Source organism: Corythoichthys intestinalis, chromosome 4, assembly GCF_030265065.1.
Source record: "Corythoichthys intestinalis isolate RoL2023-P3 chromosome 4, ASM3026506v1, whole genome shotgun sequence".
Classification (NCBI taxonomy): Eukaryota; Metazoa; Chordata; class Actinopteri; order Syngnathiformes; family Syngnathidae; genus Corythoichthys; species Corythoichthys intestinalis.
Window position 1 is genome coordinate 38,959,136 of NC_080398.1, and position 22,589 is coordinate 38,981,724.

At 38.9% G+C, this 22,589-nt stretch overlaps 2 protein-coding genes across 2 annotated transcripts in view; one reads left to right on the forward strand and one right to left on the reverse strand.

The window, feature by feature from the left end:
* The first annotated feature begins 214 nt into the window (after positions 1-214).
* LOC130914541 (uncharacterized) lies at positions 215-10,859 on the forward strand. Its single transcript, XM_057833813.1, has 6 exons — positions 215-245; positions 3,581-3,744; positions 3,819-3,957; positions 5,533-5,640; positions 5,706-6,174; positions 6,266-10,859. Exons 2-6 carry the CDS (start codon positions 3,599-3,601, stop codon positions 6,637-6,639), a joined length of 1,236 nt encoding a protein of 411 aa, XP_057689796.1. The 5' UTR covers positions 215-245; positions 3,581-3,598; the 3' UTR covers positions 6,640-10,859.
* A 1,391-nt stretch (positions 10,860-12,250) lies between these two features.
* The window catches only part of LOC130914542 (beta-1,4-galactosyltransferase 3-like), a 65,930-nt gene continuing 55,591 nt past the window's right edge, over positions 12,251-22,589 (reverse strand). The window contains exons 5-7 of the mRNA XM_057833814.1: positions 20,414-20,536; positions 20,242-20,346; positions 12,251-16,175 (exon numbers count right to left, since the gene is read on the reverse strand). Coding sequence (XP_057689797.1) covers positions 15,995-16,175; positions 20,242-20,346; positions 20,414-20,536 — 409 coding nt within the window. The 3' untranslated portion in view covers positions 12,251-15,994. The remainder of the gene's footprint in view (positions 16,176-20,241; positions 20,347-20,413; positions 20,537-22,589) is intronic.

The following is a 22,589-nucleotide window of genomic DNA, read 5'->3' on the forward strand; positions in this document are numbered from 1 at the left end:
AATAAGTATTTAATTTTAAGCGATTGATACGAGTTATATCGTTTTAACTCAAATTAGTAAATGTCAATTACAACCAGGCTTTATTGATGCTGAATTAACTATCATAACATCTTCCAGTCAGGCTGGGGCAGGCCCTCCCGCTTGGGAGGGAGGCGTGGCGGTGGTGCCGACCCGACCAGTTATGATAAAAAGCGCCAACAATGTCAATTCGTGTTCAGACCTGATACCTACACTCTGCCTGAAAGGTAAGAAGAGCAAATCCATGTTTGCTATTTAGCAAAATGTTGACTAAATAGACAATACATACTGATATTATACCTTGTTTTTGTTTAACACGGTGACATTTTGGACCCTTAGGTTATTTGCTGGTTTTTCCAGTTTGTCATTCTTTTCTTTGTGATCTCAACATGAGCAGGTTGGGCGTGTAGGTTTAAATCCAATACCTAGAAGTAAAAATCAAGGGGGAGGAGAACATGTCACTTTTATATTACTTTTGTATTAGTTTTATATTACTGTGAAAAGATGGAAAATAGCAGGTGATGTCAGTCAATGGCAGTGACGCTCCCCTGCCAGGAATGTATTTGGGGGGTTTTTGCACGCACTTCATCACGCGCTATTGCATTGGTCTTAATCAGCAGATGCAATTTGATGGGTGACAAAGTCTTTGTTCGAAAGCAAAGATAGGAATCTATGTTCATTAGAAATGGTGGAAAATCCGGTTTTACAGCAGGCAAAGTGGAAAGAAGCGGAGTGGAAACAAATTCAAAATGAATGACTAGCTTAGTAGCAAAGTGGCAGCTCCATTTTACTTACAGTACATTATTATGAGTCCTGTAATTTTTGGGGGTTAAATGGTCGGGGAAATTTCATGCTTTTATTGGTTATTTTTTATATTAATTAGATACAGTAAAATTCCCCAATTGTTATTATTATTATTTTTTGAATGGCGTTTCTTCAGCGCGCCTCATAGTCGTTTGACCAGCAGTCACATTTCAAAAATTAAAATGACCGGAATTTTTGCGCGACACAAAGAATTTTTTCAAATGACCCCCCCAAAATTTTGGGGGAAAAAAAAAAAAAAATTTTCAAAATGTATTTAGTCTTACAATTTTGGACCAATTTACACATTGAAAATTTCCAGGACGGTAAGGGGCGTAAAAGTTTTTGCCAATAACCTACGGTTCCCCCAAAATTTGCCCATAACTGTCCCATTAATTTCTAATGGGATGCCATTGACAGCCATGTATGTCCAATTTTCCCATTAATTATTAATGGCAGGAAAACATAGGGCCTTGTGATTTTTGATCAAAAACTTGACATGACAGCCCATTGACATTCAACTGGCGAACAAGTAAGTCGATACCAATGACGGGCATGTATGTCCAAATTTCCTATTTATTTTCAATGGTAAAAAAACCTGTGCGGTGGTGATTTTTTACCAAAAACTTTTAAAAACAAAAACCATTACAGCTCATTGACATTCAACTGAAGCCCAAGTAAGTCGATCAACAGGAAGAGTCCTGATATCAACAGGACGTGTCCCCCAAATGTCACCAAATCAACAGGAAGTGACCTTATGGATCTGTATCTACTACAGCGAAGCTCCTATGTAATTTCTCCAGAAACTGCAGTTTTTAGTGTTAAAGTGTGAATGTCTTATTAAAAACACTTCACGTTATCCTTTTTGAAGTTGCGTTTGGTCAGCCATTGTCAAAGAGCCAAAAATAGCAAAGAGGGCCAAACCTCATGATTTGATTTCGATGGGTATTTTTTTATCCAATCATCTCCCAGAAGTGGCAATAGCAACTAATTTCAGGTTGTTCTTTTTTTGGTTTACCGTTGCAAACACGTCATGTCCTTCAGCAGCATGCTTAGGTCTGAAGGGGTTAAGAAGTAAATTAAATTAACAATTATACCAGACACCATTTTAAAAGGTTTCCTTTGTTAAAAACTTGGTTAATTTACTGGATTAAATTGAATGTCTGAATTTCACTATTAAAATTAAGTTTTACATATTTACATGCAGATTTGAATACTCCTGGTACAAAAAAAATTTGAGAAGATTGGCTTGCTCATATTGTACCAAATTTTAAAACCAAAAATGTTCAGAACGTGAGGAAAGTATTCCACAAAAACTAGAGATGTCCCGATCGTCCGATCACGTCATTTTCAAAGTATTGGAATCGGCAAAAACATATTGGCCATGCCTTTTTTTTAATTAATTAAAAAAATTTTTTTAATTAAATTGTTTTCTAATTGTATTTAACGTTACAGACATAATATGTTACACTCATCCAGAGTCTTTAGTTTATTTAGGCTTAAGATAGGGTTATCAAATTTATCCCGATAACGGCAGTAATTAATTTTTTAAAAAATGTATCACGTTAAAATATTTAACGCAATTAATGCATGCGCTGCACGATCCACTCACGCATTGTCGCGCTCAATCTGTAATGGCGCCGTTTTACCTATCTAGAGAGATAAAAGGCAGCGTAAAATGAGTAGAGTGAATTTTGGCAGCCATTGGAGCCTTTTTTTGATTGGTTATAGCCTTACAATCCCTCTCCCTACAATTAGAAATATCATGGGAAGCAGTGTGGGGAAGCAAGGTAGCAATTGATCTTTTTCTTAACACCTTATGTTATTTCCCAATGCAAAGAAGATATATCAATTAGTAGCACTACGCACAGTCATGGTTCCACTTCCCATCATGCATTTAAACATGGCTACAGTATCATTTCCTGAAAGCTCAACAAATACACTAGATGGCAATATTTAGTACAATATACAAAGTCACAAGTCTTTCTATCCGTGGATCCCTCTCACAGAAAGAATGTTAATAATGTAAATGCTATCTTGAGGATTTATTGTCATAATAAACAAATACAGTACTTATGTACTGTATGTTGAATGTATATATTCGTCCGAGTTTTATTCATTTTTTTCTTAATGCATTGCCAAAATGTATATGATCAGGAAAAATTATCAGGAATGATTGGAATTGAATCGCGAGCAAAAAAAAAAGCAATCGGATCGAGAAATATCGGGATCGGCAGATTCTCAAACTAAAACGATCGGGATCGGATTGGGAGGAAAAAACCATGAACGGAACAACCCTAACAAAAACACTTTTAGCTAATTTTGCGAGCTGATTGGCACACAGAAATACTGAATTTTGGATATACATTTGTTTATATATTCACAAAGATGGGCCCATTAGCATTAACTAAAGCGCATTTTGGGTATTTGCATCGCCTAAATTTGTGATGAAAATACCATTCTAGAGGGGAAAAAAATGATACTAACACTGTATTTATATATCATTGGATTAATAATTGCTCGTACCAGTTTCACTCATTGACTGAAAATTATGTGGACATGTCTATCATACCAGGATACACAAAAAAACCTCAACAACCCATGCCCGATATTAAACAGCAAGTGTGAAAGAGGCACGTAAAATTACTGAGGTGTGCCACAAGGCTCAATCTTGACTGATATGACTGCCTTTTCCTATTAACAAATTGATGAAAGAAAAATCACCAAATTCTGCATACTGATTTTTTAATACCTTCCCTAGCGCTGACAAACAGCCCCGATGGCATACTCCACCGGGACTCTGGCACAAGGCTGCTTCGGTAAAGTTTACCGGGAGAAGTACAATGACACGTGGGCCGCCATAAAGAAGGTTCCGCAGCACCTCATCGACAGGAAGGACTTGGAGAGGGAGTGTGAAGTATACAAGTGAGTAGACGAGTGTGGAAAAGAGAGGAGGAGATGGAAATACTCGAGCTGTAAATATTTGCCTTCATTCTCAGCAAAGCTAATCATCCGAACATTGTAAAGCTGCTGGGCAACATCAACCTCAAAGACGGCAAATGGATCATTCCGTTGGAATTCATCTTCGGAGAAGATCTGGAGACTACTATCTTCAAGTCAGCAAAGTCCAAAATACAGGTCAGCATGCTACCCAATTGAACTGTTAACATGTTAATTCAGGGATAAGCTTAGTTTTCTGGTGAATTGCGGGTAGTCTTCATCAACACCACGACTGATACCTAATTACAACTTACCTGACATCAAAAAATCAGAGACAGACAGAAAACAAGTCAAGTTCAAGACTATTGGGAGTCGAGAAGGCAAAGATTAAAAATAAAAAATAAAATAAAAACAAGACTCAGACTGACACCAAGATAAAGAACTTTGGGATTTAAATCTGAGAAAGTCAAGATCAAGACGTTTGGGAGTCAAGACCAAAGCTTTTCTGTTGAACAGCCGGTAGTATTCCTCAAAACCACGACTGAGACCTAATTACAACTTGCCAGACATAAAAAAAAAAAAAAAAATAGATGAAAATAATGGTCAAGACTTTTGGAAGTCAAGATCAGAACACAAGCATGACTGAGAACAAGACAATGACTAGGTCAAGACTTTTTGGGAGTCTATACCAAGACTGAGACAGAAAACAAGTCAATTTCAGGACTTTTTGGAGTCAAGAAGACAAAGATCAAAACCACCAAGACTCAAACTGACACCAAGATCAAGAATTTGGGGATTTAAATTTGAGGCATAGTCAAGATTAATACGTCTGGGAGTCGAGACCAAAACTGAAACAAGATTGAGACAGTGGCCAAGTCAAGAGCAAGACTTTTAGTAGTCAAGACCAAGTCACAGCCGATTAAAAGACTGAGACTTAGGTCAAGAATTTTGTGAGTCAAGACATTTGGTACTCAAGGCCAAGACATAGGCCAAGTCAAGATCAAGACTTTCAGGAGTAAAGATAGAGTCTGAGACAAGATCAAAGACTGGGACTAAAATCAAGAATTTTGCGAGTCAAAACTGAGAAAGTCAAGACCAAGACTTAAACAAGACTGAAACAGAGACCAAGTCAAGATAAGACTTTTAGGAGGCAAGACAGAGTCTGAGACAAAGTCAAAGACTGAGCCTAAAAAAAGGTTCTTGGGTGTCAGGACTGAGACAAAATGAGGATCAAGGTATTTGAAAGTCAAAACTAAGACTGAAACAAGACCGACAGAGATCAAGTCAAGATCAAGACTTTTGGGAGTCAAGCCTAAGACTGAAACAGACAAAGTCATGACACGACTTTTAGGAGTCAAGCCCAAGACAGAGTCTGAGACAACGTGAAAATCAACTCTTTTGTGAGTCAAGAACAAGACCAAGACTGACACAGAAGACAAATGTAGATTGAGACATTTTGAAGTCAAGACCAAGGTTGAGACAAAGACCAAGTTAAGAGGAAGACTGAGATAGACTAAGTCAAGATCAAGACTTTTTTGGGCAGTCAAGACAAAGATTGAAACCTCAACAATGTTCCTTGAACCAATAACAGTCTTAAACTGCTAAAAGTACGGCATTACAGGGCTCTTAATGTACTGTAAATACTCTGCAAACTGGAAGAACGCTCCTCATCAAAATATTATCCCTCTGATCTTGCATGTAAAATAATTCAAACTCGAAGGAGTAAAGCAGGTTATGAAGTTGTTAACTACTCGCCATTTGAATGTCTTTTAGCTGACTCCGGCAAATCGAGGCAAAATCATCGTAGGCATGTGTGAGGGTCTCCTGCACCTCCACTCCAAAGATATCGTCCATCAAGACCTCAAGCCCGAAAACATCATGGTGGGTCACATGTTGAAATTCTAAATGACTTATCGATTGTACTAAAAGGGTTTCTCCGTCTCCAGGTGGAACACAACACCAACCGAGCCGTAATCATTGACCTGGGCCTGGCTAAGTTCTTCCGGCGTGGCTTGAATTCGGCGATGGACATGGGCAATGAAGCCTACTCGGCCCCCGAAGTTCTCCGGCGCCGCAGCCAACGGGACCAACGCTCGGACGTGTGGGCCATGGGCAAGATCATCGCCGAACTTTGCGCCCGCATGAGGTTGCATACGCCCAGCGTATGCCCGGCCAAGGTCCGGGAAGTGATGCACGATCAGCCGTACTGCCAGGCCGTATGCAGGATGGTGGAGAGCAACCCTACTCTAAGATCCTCTATGGTGGGCGTCATCGTTGACCTGAGAAGCGCCGCGGGGTCTCAAAGTCACCTCACACCGCCACAGGGTCAGATCAGGAACCGGTCGGCGTCGCCTCCGGGTCGGAGAGCGGCGTCGCCAGGTCGGAGAGCAGTGCCTCCATTCCAAAACCGGCCAGGTAGGAAAAGATTCATTGTGCGTAAATGTAATGAACTTCAAAGCCAAATGCATTTTAACTGAACTTTAGACAAACTACTTATTTTTTTCAGCCCACTCTCCAAAGGGTGGATCTCCACTAGGGTGGGAGCGCACTCCCCGACCGGACATTAAATTGGCCCACCAACGTCCCAGACAACCTCGCTCGCTCTCCCCTCTGAGGAACCAAGCGTTGGTCCCCAAAGCGGGAGGCCTTGGAATGGGTGGCATTGGCGGGCGAATGGACTTGACCAGGGACATGATGAAGATGGGATTATACCAGGAGGCCAATCGCGACCTGCCATGCCAGCTACCCGCCACCGGCCGGGTGATGGTGCGGCGTTTTGAGGAGAAGAACGGCGAGGTCGAAAAGTGGGCACAGAAAGAGGTAGTCATGCGGGACGGCAAGATCATCAAGTACAAGGACGTCACTTTTAACAGTTCTTAGTGACAAGTGGAAGGGAGGAAAAAACAAAGTTTGAAATCACTGAAAGTTGCAGTGATACACATCATTGTTGTTTTTTGCATTTTCACACAACCGTTTTTGCTTTTTATTCATCAAAAATCAGAGTTGGACAGCTTTAGTGTAGTCGCTAACAATGCTGTGCCACAACATGTTAGGCAGCACTGAACTATTTTTATTTTTTGCTGCTCCTTGAGTGCTTTGCATTTGTTGAGGTCATCAATTTGGCCTGTGTCTCTTGACATTTTAATATGCCTGTCTACTCTATCGACTAATCCGACATTTTTGTACATCGCCCTCTAGTGGTTAGCTGCCATTACTGGGGTGTTTGCACACCCATAGCAGCCCAGTGTCAGTCAAGGTAAACAGTAACATTAGCTGCTGTTGGCTGTGTGCTTCAGGTGACCAACTCCGCAATGGCGGACATGGTACTTCCGGTTGTTTTGCTAGGATTAGCCATCTATGTGTGCTTGTCCTCGATAATGATGTAGGCGCATCAGATTTGTTCCCGGATATAATAAGCTCAAACGTTAGTGAAGATGACTGAAAATGTACATCTTTGGACAGCTTTTTTCGGGGGAAAACTCCCCCTCCTGCTATGCCAGAAGACTAAGTCCATTCTACATAATATGTGGTTAAAAGCTACAGTGGGGAGGACAAGTTTTTGATGCACTGCCATTTTCCCATTGGCAGTGTATCAAATACTTGTTCTCCCCACTGTAGCAAATGAGGCAACAAAAGCAAATGGACTGAGAGTATCATACCTTGTGGCAAACCGTATAGCTAAAGCCAAGAAACCTTTCACGATTGGAGAAGAACTCATTATACCTGCCACCATGGATATTTGCCGTCAAGTTTTAGGAGAGGCTGTTAAAAAAGGTTGATTCAGCGTAAGTGAGTGAGTGGTGAGTTAAATTTTCTCTGCATTTAATTTTCATTTTTAGCCCCGTCGCGTTTATATTTACTATTTATACATATATATGTAATTTTCTGCCACACATTATCGGTCCATAGTGGAAAAAAGGTTAGGGACAACTGAGCTAGCAGACTTTTAAGTATAAATAACGTCCAGTTGGGGTCGCCTTCCTCAAACAAGCGAACACATATACAGGGGTTGGTCAAAATGTAATTTTCGGACTATAAGCTTACCCACCAAATTTGACAAAAAACGGCATTTGTTCATAGATAAGCCGGAGCTGTTCTCACTGTATTATATTTAAACCAAAAGATTAACCGGTAACACTTTATTTGACAGCGGCATCATAAGATTGTCATAAGACCAAATGAACCACCACAAACCAATTGGCTGCAAAGCTTCATTGCTTTAAGAAGCTTTATTTGGCTATCACTGCTCCCTTGGGGGAGACAGTCAACCTCTGCTGCCACCTACTGTCAACACTGTTGTCGTCCAACCTGCCTCCTAGCATGCATTTCAGTGGTACAGATGTAAAAAATAAAAATGTATGCTCTGTGCCAATTATTTCTTCAGTTACTGTTCTAGTTGTTTCATTAATTGGTAGGTATGGTACAATATGTTATGTTATGTACTCCGTTACATTTACTTGAGTAACTTTTGGAGAAAAATGTACTACTAAGTAGTTTTACAAAGAGATACTTTTTACTTGAGTAGATTTGTAAAGAAAAAACGCTACTCTTACTCCGCTACTGTGGGCTACACAAGAGTTTTTACATTTTTCCTCTTTATTCTACACACACATATATATATATATATATATATATATTTTTTTTTTTTTTGCTAGCGATGCTATTGCCAAGAGTAGCGCTAGTAATTTCACCAATGAGACGTCGCAACAATAATCACATGACTCCATTACACCAATTAGACGCAAGCCTGTTCAATCACGTCTTTAAAGTGCCGTAACAAATGAAGTATTTGAAATAGAGCGCTGTCCTCAAGATGAATCGAAAGCGCGTATTTATAACTCTCTCCCAGTTTTTATTTGGCACCGATTGACCACAGAAAACCGGAGATATTCTTTTAATTGCATAATAGTAGCGATGAAGGAACTACAGTATTCACTATTAAAACTAGGAACTATTTTCTCCACTAGAGGGCAGGGCACTAATGCTCTTTGGATGAATAATGCTTCATTACGTTTTTTTCCCGCTCTTTAATGATATACTGTATATATTTTTATTTCTTTGGCTTAATGTGGTTATTTAATGGGTTATTGTACAGTATCATTATAACAACAGTTCATATAGATAAGTTTGTGCCGAGAGAGAAAAAATACCATTGTTTAAAAAAAATAAAAATAAAAAATACATATAGAAGCAGTAACTCTAATGTTACTCAATACTTGAGTATCCTTTCACTGGATATTTTTTTTTTCTTGTACTTGAGTACATTTTTTGATGACTACTTTTACTCGAGTCATATCATTTTATAGTAACGCTACTCTTGAGTAAAATTTTTGGCTACTCTACCCACCTGTCTATCATAAGCATTCGTTAATCCCCATGATAGTGTCATGTCATAATTATGACGGTCTTATGGCAGTCTTATATGGCTGTCAAATAAAATGTTGCCGATTAACCCAAATAAATCAACAAATAAGCCGCACTTGACTAAGCCGCAGGATTCAAAATGAGGGGAAAAAAGTAGTGTCTTATAGTCCAAAAATTACGGTAATGGAAATAGCTTTAAAGAAAAAAAAAAAAATCAACAAAAACTAATTTAATAAGGTGTAGGTCCGCCTTTTGCGGTAAGTACAGCCTCAATTCTCCGAGGTATTGATTCATACAACTTGTGAATTGTTTCCAAAGGAATTTTAAGCCATTCTTCAAATAGAATACCCTCTAATTATTTAGAGACAATGGCGGTGGAAATCGACATCTTAATCTCTAAAACCTGACCATAAATGCTCAATAATATTGAGGTCTGGGCATTGTGCCGGCCGTACGAGATGCTCAACTTCATTAGCATATTCCTCATGCCATTATGTTTAATGGTTATGATGCAAAAATATTCGGTGTTTCCATTTTTTTGTCCAACCCCTGTACATTTACTGCAAAAAAAAGTGTGAAACACATTAGTATATTTCTCATTTTAAATGTAAGTTCCACATCAAAAGTTTGTGATTTTAACACCAACATGTCAAATGTCATGTTTTATCCTCATAACTTTGATTCACAACTTTTCCAAAAAAGGTGAAATAAACCATAACTAGTCGTTTGGCTAAATTTTGATGACAAACTTACCAAACCGTAAACATCGACACGGACCTTTAATGTGAAATTCATACAAAAACTTGAAATGTATGACGCTTCCATACCTTTTGTGGCGATGTAAATAAAGTTGCTAAATAATGCTAGTAATTTTAGTTATTTCTTCATCCTTATCAAAAATATATTCAAATTAGTTTATTATACTTAACACAAACTAATTACTGCTCTGAGTAAAATTTTTTTTTTTTTTTGGTTTCGTGAGTTTTCCATTAAATGTGAACTGCTTAAACAGGTGTTTAATGTGGCGGATGTGTTTTGCGTGGTGTACCTAACGCACTGTGTAGCTGACTTGAGAGGATTTTTTACTTTCACTTTTCATGTTTAGCTGCGGCGGACAGTAGGCATGTTGTATTGCTCAAGTTCTGAAATAAATGATTAAAAACCTGACAAAGCTGGCCATTTTACCACAAAAATAATTGCCAATATGAAGACTGGCGAACGAAGGTCAGAGTAGGACCGTCAAGATCGTAGACATTCTACGACCGTATTGTCGAGCCACTTCACGGACGCGCACACCACGCTTGAATTTTTTTACCATTTCAATGGTAAGCCTCATCTTTCATCCTTTTTCCCCCACCTCCACCGACATTCTTAGAACCCGTGTTGATTTCTATCAAGAAAATCCGCCGTGCGTCCGTCTGACGGGAAAACAAACTGCGGCGCGGTCATAAATCGTCGGATTTCGAGCATGTCGTCAGATGTTGAAACAAATAACTAGTCAAATTTTACGTCGGATGTCGAAAAAATCGTGTGTCGAAGCGATCTTATGTTGAGGTACCACTGTACAATACTTTTGGACTTTTTGGATAGTTATTTTGAGGTACTTAAAGGGTTAATTCTGATTTACGGAAATTCGGTTTACGTCGCTAGCGTAGGAACGGAACTCGTTCATAAACCGGGGACTACCTGTACATGGTGTTGTATTATCTGGGTAAAAATGGTGTTCACTCTTTAGGGTCAAATGTTTAAAGGGTAGCACAGATAGAAAGACATGTAGTTCTTAAAAGATAAATGTTAGTACGAGTTATAATAATTTAAATATTAAAACCCCTCTCAATGTTTTTGTTTTAATTAAATTTGTAAAATTTTAAATAAAAAAAGTCGTAGCTCGTCATTGTTTTGATGTCGCAAGGCGGTGACGTCCCATGGGCTCCCTGCCATACTCCCACAGTGTCACTCTAACTATGTAAGGTAGTGATTTAAAAACACCACAAGGTGTTAATGGCAAGTTTTAAATTAGAGATCAAGCCAATGAGTCATTTTGTCCCCCGACAGACACCGTAGATCCCCGTTTTACTGCGGGTGTAATGTACTTTACGTCCATTTGAATGGTGTCTTCACAACGTACAAGACTCCTGATAATGGCTCCCAGCATCATAGTTTGTAGGCCTATATCGTGAATAAATATTGCCATCCAGTGTATTTGTTGAGCTTAACGAGTCGCTAAAATGTTTGGATAGAGTTTGACCAAAGTCTAAGTTTTATGTGAATTTTGCATATGGCGGAAAACACTCAGGTGACTTGAAGTTCCGCTCTGAGAACTTTCAAAATTGTCCGATATGCACGTGTGATACATCATTGGAAAGCTTAAAATCTCAATTTTCTTGGCGAAGAAAAATTTTGAACAGGAAGACATTTAAAAAAAAAAAAAAAATTTTTTAAACAGCAAAACCCTATCTAGAGGTGAGAGCACGCGAGAGCAGAATTACAGACGCCATGACTTTAACGAGACATCGTGTACTCACCTTGTTTCGATCCAAAAACTCCAAGTAGCATGTATCACGGCGTGTCAAGACACAGCAGTGAATGGCCACAGCTGGATTTTATGGGGGGAAACATGGTAATATAACAAGGGTCACGATGCAGAAATCGCAGACATCAAGGAGTGGTCGAGATTTTCTTTTTCATATATTTACCTTTTTAAACGTTTTTTTCCTAATTTTCCTTTGTTTGGATCGATTATACAACATATCTGAAAAAATGCGACAGAAACAAAAATAATACAATTAAACGATAGTTATGAGGTAAATACAGGGGTGAAAATGGCTGGGGGAGGGGTCAAACCTCTACTGAAATGCAAAGAAAACTTTTAGCAGTTATTTCTATAACACATACAAAAACTGATTTTCATTCAAAATTGTATTTTTTTTCAATGATTTGCAAAATAAAAGTTAACAAAAACAGCAATAACCGCAACCTCCATCTCCTAATTATTTTTTTCTCTCATTTTTCCTCACATACTAAATGCCAAATCTCAATTTTAACTACTTAAGAATATAGGATGTATATTAAAATTGAAGTTAATGTAAACATTTTTTTAATAATAAAGATATAACATACATTCAGAAAAATAAGTACAAATGACATTATGCAGAGTGAAATGGAATATATTTTGAAGATCGCGCAAACATTGACTTTTTTAAATCATAAGGAAATGAATAAATAGCCAAACATAAATGAACAAATATAAGTCCAAAGTACACATTGACAGCGAAGATGTTCTGAACCTCCCCATCAGAGCAAATAAAACTAAATATGATAAATAAGCCTCATCTCTTTCGTTGCTCTTTAAGATTTGATCCATTTTATGTTGCATTGCCTTTTTTGTCGCATCAATTCAACCTTTTTTTTTTTTGCTATTCCAGAAAACATGCACATTTGAACCAATCAGGGCTAACCATCTCTGCTGATCACATGTCAGACAATTGAACAGATACATGAGTTCAGGCGTTTTGCTTTGCGTCACGCATTCACATATTGAAGTGACTCGTCATCGTCAGACTCATAACTGCAGCAGCTGGGGAAACCATTTTTTTTTCATTGTGACGTAATTTTTTTAATTTTTTTTTTTTTTTAAACGGTATATTAGACATCAATGATTCTAAGCTAAAAATGACATTTTGGATAATATAATTACCTTTATCTTATGGCTGGATTGAAACAAAAGCGGTTGTGCGACGTCTGTAAACGGGGGTTTTCAGGGTAAAACGGGCAAATTAAAAGTAGTTTGGGGGCTTAATGTGCCATGAATCTGCTATGGCAGCATATAGACATTGTTCTATCAAACCCAACAGTTGTTTTGGCTTAAAATACAGCAGTTTCTTTTAGGGCTGTCAAACGATTAAAATTTTTAATCGAGTTAATTACAGCTTGAAAATCAATTAATCGTAATTAATCGCAATTCAAACCATCTCTAAAATATGCCATATTTTTATGTAAATTATTGTTGGAATGGAAAGATAAGACACACGACGGATATATACATACAGTACTGGTGTACAGTATGTTGTATTTGTTTATTGTAACAATCCACAAATGGCATTATTAACATTCTTTCTGTTAAAGTGATCCACGGATAGAAAGACTTGTTCTTAAACGATAAATGTTATAGTTACAAGTTATAGTAATTTTATATTAAAACCCCTCTTCATGTTTTCGTTTTAATACAATTTGTAAAATTTTCAAAAGTAGAGTTAATAATAATAATAAAAATAACAATAGAGTGAAAAGTTTTGCGTGTATTTTGCATAGCTATTTTGATATGGAATGCCAGTTCATTATGCATTGTTGTTTAACTGTGTGTCAGATTAGGGCCTCATAACTATAGACTGAAGTGCTTTTCTTTTTGTGATTTTTTTTTTTTTTTTTTTTTTTTTTTTTTTTGAGAGATAGGAATATTATTTTTGTTGTGCTTTCACTAAACCGATACTTATGTTTGTTGTGAAGGAGAAGCTTATGTCAATAAACGGCGCGGTCCAAAGAACACCCGTGTCCACTCGCCTTTACTGTATAACATATACAGTGGGGAGAACAAGTATTTGATACACTGCCAATGGGTTCCCATTGGCAGTGTATCAAACAAATACATAACACAATACATACACACACAAATACATAACACAATACATACACAAACACATAATTGCCACTAAAAGAAAGAAAACTTACCGAAATATGTGTGGAGCACAAATAGCAATTTGCATTGCATTGTGAATACAGCATAAACGTCTCACAACTACTAATTCTCCCACGTTTAGAAGACATGAGTATGGAACGGCGCTGCCCCCAAGCGGCCGGTGGCATTCTCTTCACTCTTAATGTCCATAAACGGCCTCAGTGTAATGTTTGAGGCAATATGCCAGCGGGTCATTCATTGCATGCGTTAATTGCGTCAAATATTTTAACGTGATTAATAAAAAAAAAATAATTAACGCCCGTTAACGCGATAATTTTGACAGCCCTAGTTTCTTTTAAGGAGTGCAAGAGCAGAAACTGCTTTTTCAGTCTTGTCTGTGTTTTCCACCACATGGTCTTGTATGATCTGGGTAAAAATTAGTTTTCACTCTTTTGGGTCAAATGTTTGAGATGAACCCAAAAATATTCATTAATATTCACCTGTAAAGGTTACTCCAGCTCATCTTAAAATTTCAGCCCATCATCAAACCTTTTTGTGACTTGTGCATTATGTTTACATGAGTAAAACCACAAAGACTGTTGATCTTGGAAGCGCAAATAGTTGAGTGAATGAGCAAACAACAGCTGCAATTGGACACCTGGAAAACAGTTTTAGAAATGTTGCCTCATTTTCTTACCAACACACACACACACAGTGTCCAAAGTAGATCATTTCAATAATCGCTTTATTACTGAATTTAAGGCCACTCGATTGCACTGAACACACGCACTCACACCAGCAGAGCTCTCTAACAGGAACTCGGTCCAGTACTAACCTCCAATATCATCAAAGAGGCAAAAAAAAAAAAAAAAAAAGAGGCAATGTACAAAAGTTACACAGCAAAAACGTCAGATTTCCTATTGTCTGTCCTCACTAGTAAGAAAATGCAACACTAGTACAACAAACGTCTTAATTGAAATGATTTTTCTACTAGTATGTGGACATTGCGATGTAAAGGAGAGCAGGAAAAAGTGGTCTTAAAACTATTTGAGCACTTTTTCCTTTTATGTTGACAAGAACAAAAAGATCTAGATATTGAGGATATGGAATAAATGCACAACTAGCTGGTATACGCACCGTCTTTCTGCCAGATTCTCTTTGGTTGGCGGCTTCCTGAGACGCTGATTACAACATACTGTGGATTAAGACTGAGATGATATATTGTAGAAGCACGATGGCGTACGTTTGGCTGAGGGCAAGGCAAGACAAAAATAATTCCTTTTGGCATTTGAGTATTTTTTAGACTGGGAAGCATTTTTTTCAAGTGTCTGAAAGTAAAAGATGCTCTAAGGCAAAACAAGGTTAAATAACATAAAAAAATATACAATGAAGTGGTTCATGTTAAGGCTTAGTATTGAAATAAAGTGTTTCTGTGTGTTAAAAAGGTATGACACAAGAGAAATATTCGAGTATATTAAAAATAGTGTACAAATAAAATAATTTTTAGCTACAATTATACTTAAATTATCCGAATTTATTTGTACACTTTATAATTGAATGTCCTTTTTTCATCAGTAATTTTATCATATGCATTTTTGCCATTTAACATTAATAAGAACATAATTTTTTGATTAATCATGTAGTACATAGATAGTTTTAAAAATGTTGCTTTCAATGTTCATTCATTTTTTAATTCTGCTTATATTGAAGAAAAATATTGATTAGGAAAAAAAAAATGAAACATCCATTTTTTTGCGCGTTTTGGCCACTGTCATCTTACGTCATACCCATTTTAAAACACAAAAAAAATGTTTTTCACCTTTGGAGCTGATATGTCAACTTCAAAAATGTGATCTGGATATGCTTGTTCAGTACTGATTATCTTGAAGAGTGTAAACCTTGTCATATCCTTCGAGTGTAGCAGCGTCACATGCTCCTCAAAAAAAAAACAATAACAAAAACGAAGGCGCATCATTAGTGGAAGATAGGAGTGACAATATTGTAAGGCATTAGCAGGTTTCATAAACTCACAGAGTCCAACACGACACGGGAAGCTGATATCATTTTTCAAAATATATAAAGATATAGATATGTTTGCGTTAAGTCCTGCTCACAGCAATACTAATAGATGGAAAAAGAAATGTCATGACACAAGGACGAATAAGGCCCCGAAAAGGAAAGAAAAAAAATGGCGGCCTATTTGCCGGTTTTCAGGGTGGTGGCTTTGGCGGGCGGCGGGTGCAGCCCAGCCTCGGTGCCAATGTTGACGGTGATGTTGGTGTAGAGCGGGAGGTACTTCCGAGACACCACCTCATATTCGACTGTGTTCATGCCGTCTTGCTTCCAAGTCTGACGCGTCTTGGCCAGCATGTTGAACCTGCACAAGAACACAAAGATTTTCGTTTTTAATACTGATGCAACTAAGCCTGTCGCAATATGCAATAATTCCATTTATCGCAAGATAAATAAAAACGAAGGCGGTAATTTTTCCACTACGATTTATCGCCTCGCGTGCACGTGCGCGGCAGACATCAGAGGTTGCGCTAGACTTTTTCGTTGTCTGTCATTTTGACTGTCATAAAAATCCGGTCATAATCTATTTTTACCCGTCACTTACATTTTTAAAATGATAATGACATTCAATAGTATTTAGTTTTCATTCATTTTTAATTAATATTCTGTCCGAACAAGCTTAACAAGAGGCAAACAGACAGCGGAGTGCACCAATCAGCGACGGTTAGCAAAAACGACGAGGGCAGGACGAGGGACGAGGAAGTAAACATACGAGGAGAACGGAGTTTATTCAACATGGCTAGCGCGAGACAGACTGTTGTCAATGGCTCGTGTCGATGTGTTCTAGCTCATTTAAAACTGCATTTACCGCGGATTGGAACATATTCTCGGCCATCCGTGTTGTTGTAGAGACGACTTTCGGCGCAAGAGTGACGTTGCTCGTAAAGAACACGTCACGCAAATAAACAAATCTGATTTGTCGATTGATTTTGTACCTACTCGAGAGGCTGTGTCCCAGACTTTTCTCTCAGTGTTTGAAAAATAAAGGGAGAACAGTCTGGCCGTGCCAAGCAAACACTCAGTTGCCTTGACATTTTTCCGAGTAAGGGCCATCATGAAGGCTAATTATGTATTTGTAGCCAGCTTAGTCATTTTGATAGTAGGCTAATATACAGTAGCTAATATCAATGCATACAGCCGGTGCTGCTTTTATTATAAGGCTTACTCAAGGATATTAATTTTTTGCGGCTCCAGACATACTGTATCAGTTTGTTTGTTTGGTCACTATGGCTCTTTCAACATTTTGTGTTGCCGACCCCCGGGTCACTACGAGATGTAAGTTGTACTATTGCTACGAGAAAAAAAAAGTCCTATTATCACGTAGGGTAACGTAGCTGTAATCCGCTACGCATTTTAAGTACATGTCATGTACCATAGCTGAGAGCTACGACATTAGCCTGGCTAATGAAATATTTCAAATATATCTTCGTTATGGTTCTTTGGGGAGAAAATTACATGAAAACAATAATTTCGCCGTGGCACGACATGGTGAGGCTGTCCGTCTTCGATGCAGCCCAAAGACCGCGCTGACTGTGTTTTACTTCCGCTTTACCTGGTATAATTCAATAATCGGATATTGGATATTTGTGAATCGTTCTCGAATCTTCCACGGCCGAATCGCGAATAATCTAAGAATCGGAAATTTCGCACGCCTCTAGTCCGCTCACTAATTAACAGTTACAACTAGAGCTGAAACGAGTAACTCGAGTTTAAAAACTGATCCGAGTAATTTTATTCACCTCGAGTAATTGTTTATTTTGACAGCTCTAAGCATCACGTTTTGCTCGGACTACTTTTAATGCGGGACAACGCGCTGATGTCACGTGCGTAGAGGAAGAAGCAAAACAAAAACAAACAAAAAAACTGCAGCCGACAGCCGCTACAAACGATGCTGACGTTGCTAAATACTAGCCCGCACGACTAAATACTAGCCCGCACGATGCTACGTTGGTAACGGGTAGCGTCTGATGAGATGGATGTTGAACCAGATGCAAAATGACAGACTCGGCCGCGTCTGGGCAGCGTTAGTAAACAGCCGCCATCTTCAAGCAGTACAGCGCTAATAGCTAAGCGCTAATAAATAAGATTAACGTTACTGTCACTAGCTCACGTAACGTTAGCCCTGCGGAGGGCTAGGTTTCTATTAATTATGACCACTTTCGATGCGTGGCTAACGTGTCTTACATACAGGCTTTAACATAAGATAGCGTTGTGGAGTGATGAGGGTGTAAAATAAAAACTCAATAATGCTAACTATCAATTTTAGCTCAGTAGTCATTGCTGGATAAAACACCAAGTAGCACTGGTCCCTAATGTGCTCCAATACAGCCTGTATCATACATTTATTTTGAACACTGCAAAAACTCAAAATCCTATAAGTGGCCTATACTACGAACAGAGTTCAACCTCCCCAGAAGTAATCCAGTTTACCATCGGGTAACCGGAGTTGACAAAACCTGGTTGTCTAGTTTGTGGTCAATCGGTGCTACGACGCTGATTATGAGGTTGATTAGTCGAACCTGTGTCAACCCAGTCAGAGTTACTGCGCGTTCACATAAAAGGGGGCGGTGACCAGAGTCAAACACTACTTGTGACGATGGCACGGGCACCTTACTTCACGGAGGAGGAATGCGCGATGATCATGCGGAATTATGAGGAATTAAAATCCACCCTCACCGCGAAATCCAACACCGCTTCGGCGAGTAGAGCGCAACGGGTCTGTTGACAGCGAATTTACAGATCGTGTGATTTGTGAATGCGTCAATATGCCAGTTTACTTATGTCCATGAAAAGAAATAAAGCCTGCTGTCAGGACAATAAAATACGATTTGGTACATTAACAGTAAGAAATAATTGTCACGCATCACCACACGAAACAGGATGATTGTATGTTTAGTCCCCTTGACTGTACGAATACGTATGTTCTTTTTTTTAGTTTGGGCCTAAAAAATCCAGCCCGACCCGACCAGAGTTCGATCAATAAACTTGATTTGCAGGCCCGACAACCCCCCCCCCCCCCAAAAAAAAAAATTTGTTATATTTGTGAGGACTCAGGAGAAGAAGGAAATGCGGGGATGCCATGCGTTGTTGCGTAAATAAAAGCCCGTCTTTTGTAACGATTTTTCACAGTTAAACAAGACTGTAAGATGCATATTCAATAAACATTTATATCTTTTATATTTGTGCGTCTGTCCTATCAGTGGATTTGACATTTAATTTAATCTCTTCGAGTTGGCAGAAAAAAACGCAAGTTTTCTCAATGTTTAAATAGTCTACATATTTCTATGATGATTATAAATGCATCAATTTGAAGCGTTTCCATACCCCACTCCGAATCGCACGGCATACAGTGTTCTTACGCAGATATTCAGCATCACCGATGGAATACATATATTGTCCCTGGCGAAAGAGCGCACGGACAGGCACACACAATCTGCGCGGTTGTGAGGGCCTGCCTCGGCGGGTTACATTAGTGACGTCTGCCTAGATCAGTTGGCACAGGTAAAGAATTCCCTCAGCTGAAAATCTATATCTTTCATGGAGAACATCTTCCGGGTACGCCAGCGGATTCTGGCGGTCCCGAAATACCCGTGCCCTCCGGAGAGAGCCCCTCACAATCCGCGCGCCAATGTCGTATGGGTCGTCCAAGTACGCTGTCATTGTCAGGAGGACACGTCCACGGAGGAGTGCTGTTTAAATAGAGCGTGGTTAATTGGAATCCTGATGTTAAGCAAGATCTAACTCTGACACGACCAGGTTTGGCGTGTGGCGTGTGTTGCCATGGCAACACTTCTCGGTTCCAACATATCCACCTTTCGTAGTCTCGCATAGCCGCGAACTTACGTCGCACGTGATAAAGTTACTCTCGAAGTTACCCTGCTAAGCCAGTATAGGCCACTGGACTTACAGTTTAGACTAACTTAAAACTTAACTAGAACTTAAAAATGACTTGACACAAATAGAAATTCAACTGAAACACGTGGGAAAAAAATCCTAACTTTTAAGTGATGTGTTATCAAGCGTAACGGCATTTATATATTTTTTTAATAAGATTTAAAGGTCTTGAGTCAAAGCAGTGAATTAGTCTTAATTCTAGCTACATCTGAGATGCGATTGTTGACTGTTTTCAACAATATACATCGAAAATAAAGACATTGACTGAAAATGGTTCAAGATTAGATGAAATGTCTTGTTTTCTCATGTATATTTATAATTGCTCTTCACCCAAATATATGTTTTATCCGATTACTTGATTAATCGATAGAATTTTCAGTCGATTACTGGATTACTAAAATATTCGATAGCTTCAGCCCTAGTTACAACTAAAGCCTTGCATCTAAATTCCTCATTTTGCAGCATTGTTTTCATACCTCTTTGGGTTGACGTCGTTGCCTTTGTCCAGCTTGTGTTTAATCATCTTGTAGCGGCCCACTTTCAACGACGGTCGCGTGATGGACATTCCCGCTAACGACACTCTGAAAAGACGAGTATGAGCACAAAAACTCGACAAGCAAGGCACTCGCTGTCGCCGAGCGGCCTCACCTGATGCCAATGTCGTCGTCCTCGCCGCCCCAGCCCCAGTAGTTGTTGGGAAAGCCATTCATTTTCAGGTAGTGGAGAGGCGTGAGAGCAGACACTCCCCCGAAGTACATCTGATACGGAAGCCTGGACGGGGAAGGGATGAGAGGAAAGTGTTAGGGCAGATATGCCCGAAGTCCGGCCCGGGGGCCAAATGCGGCCCGTGGTCAAATTTCATCCGGCCCCCAGCCTCTGTCATAAAATCAATAACGTCTGGCCCGAACATAGACTTAATGAATTGGTCAGCAGTACTGCAACCAGCATATGAAGTAGCTTACACACAAAATGCTGCCCCTCATTTACCCACTAAAAGGCAGCAGCACTTTAACCCTTTACTGCCAAATGTATCACATTTGATACAACTAAAATTTCATGATTTTGAGACTTATTTAGAATTTTGACATTTCTTTTTGGAAAAAAAATGATGGATGCAAGTCAACACATGCATCTGTAGGTTCCATGAGAAAAAAACACATGATTTAGCATGGGTTATAGATATAGAGCGCTTATTACTAGAGGTGTGCAAAATTTACGATTCGTAGATTATTCGCCATTCAGCCGTGGAAGATTTGAGAACGATTCACAAACATCCAAATTCCGATTATTGAAATATGCGAAGTACACAACACTCAGCGCGCCGCGCGGTCTTCGGGACGGAACGGAGCAAGAGTAGCTAAACATCATGCTTCCCATTACCCGGCCCCTCGGGTAATGCCAATGCTCAACTCACGGCTCTAGCGCAACTCGTGCAACGAGATAAAAAACACAACAACATACCTGACTGCTGCCGAAAAGCTGCGACAAAGTACATCCATATAATGTTACGGTGGATATCATTTATATAGGACTAGATGCAATATAGATTTGGTAGTGTTAGCAGCACATCTACAAAAAGCTAGATGCGGACGTTATAAACGGCCGCCATCTTAAAGCAGTACACTTCCCCGCAAGGCTGTTGTAGCGAACCTTCCAAGCAAACCTAATTAACTTTTTGTCTAAAATACTCCTAAATGGGTAAAATATTGACTTGAATCTATCTTTAAAATAGTTTTAAACCTTTCACATGTCGAAAGTAGACAAAAGGGAAATTATGGAATAACGGGAGCAATTTTAACAAATTTAACAGTTGATTCACAACATTAAATTGATTGAATGTAGTTTAAAGCTGCTGATACAGAATGGGGACTGGAGTTTTTTTTATTTAATGTTATTTTTGTATATTTGTTTACTGCTATATGTTAGCTTGATACTGAAATAGTGTGGTTTAGCCTGAGAGTATTTTTGAACAATTTTGGAACTAATGTACAAAACAAAACAAACAACAACAACAACAAAAAAAGGGGGGGGGGGTGCATCAATAATCGTTTTATAATCGAATCGGAGCCTCTGAATCGTAATCGTAATCAAATTGTTAGGTGTCCAAAGATTCCCAGCTCTACTTATTACACATATTCATTTTGACTTTCTTTTACAAATTTGAAAAAAAGGTTTCATTAGGACCTTATTTTTCTAATTTAGGGATTCTCTGATAATTGCTTCATGTTGGAGGTATTTAAGGGCTAAGCAACATTACTGCGTGTGACCCATTACTTCCATTTTAAAAAATGGTGACAATCAACAACAAAAAAAGTTGACTGTGACAGCCAACACTTCACGGATAGGTGGAAATCAGACTATTTCTTCACTAAAATACGCAACAACTGTGTCTGCCTCATTTGCAAAGAGATGTCACTGTTTTTAAATATTTCAATGTGAGGCGATTTAACCAAACAAGACACGCTGACATGTACGACAATATTACAGGGAAGATACGCAGCCAGAAATTAAAGCAACTTGAAGCTAGTTTAATGTCAGGGCAGCAGTATTTCGCAAGAGCCCGAGAGTAGAAAGAGAAAAAAATAATTAAGCAAATGTGACACACTGAACGGCTTGCTGAAATTTGCTTAAATATATTGTTCTACGTAAAGGACGTCAGCCAAGGTCGGCCCCCCACATTTTTACCACACCAAATCTGGCCCCCTTTGCAAAAAGTTTGGACACCCCTGTGTTAGGGTGTCATGCTTGCTACAACTCCACCACCAGAAGGCAGTATTGCAAAGTATCAGTACAGGTAGTCCCAAGGGTGACCAGTTCTGTTCCT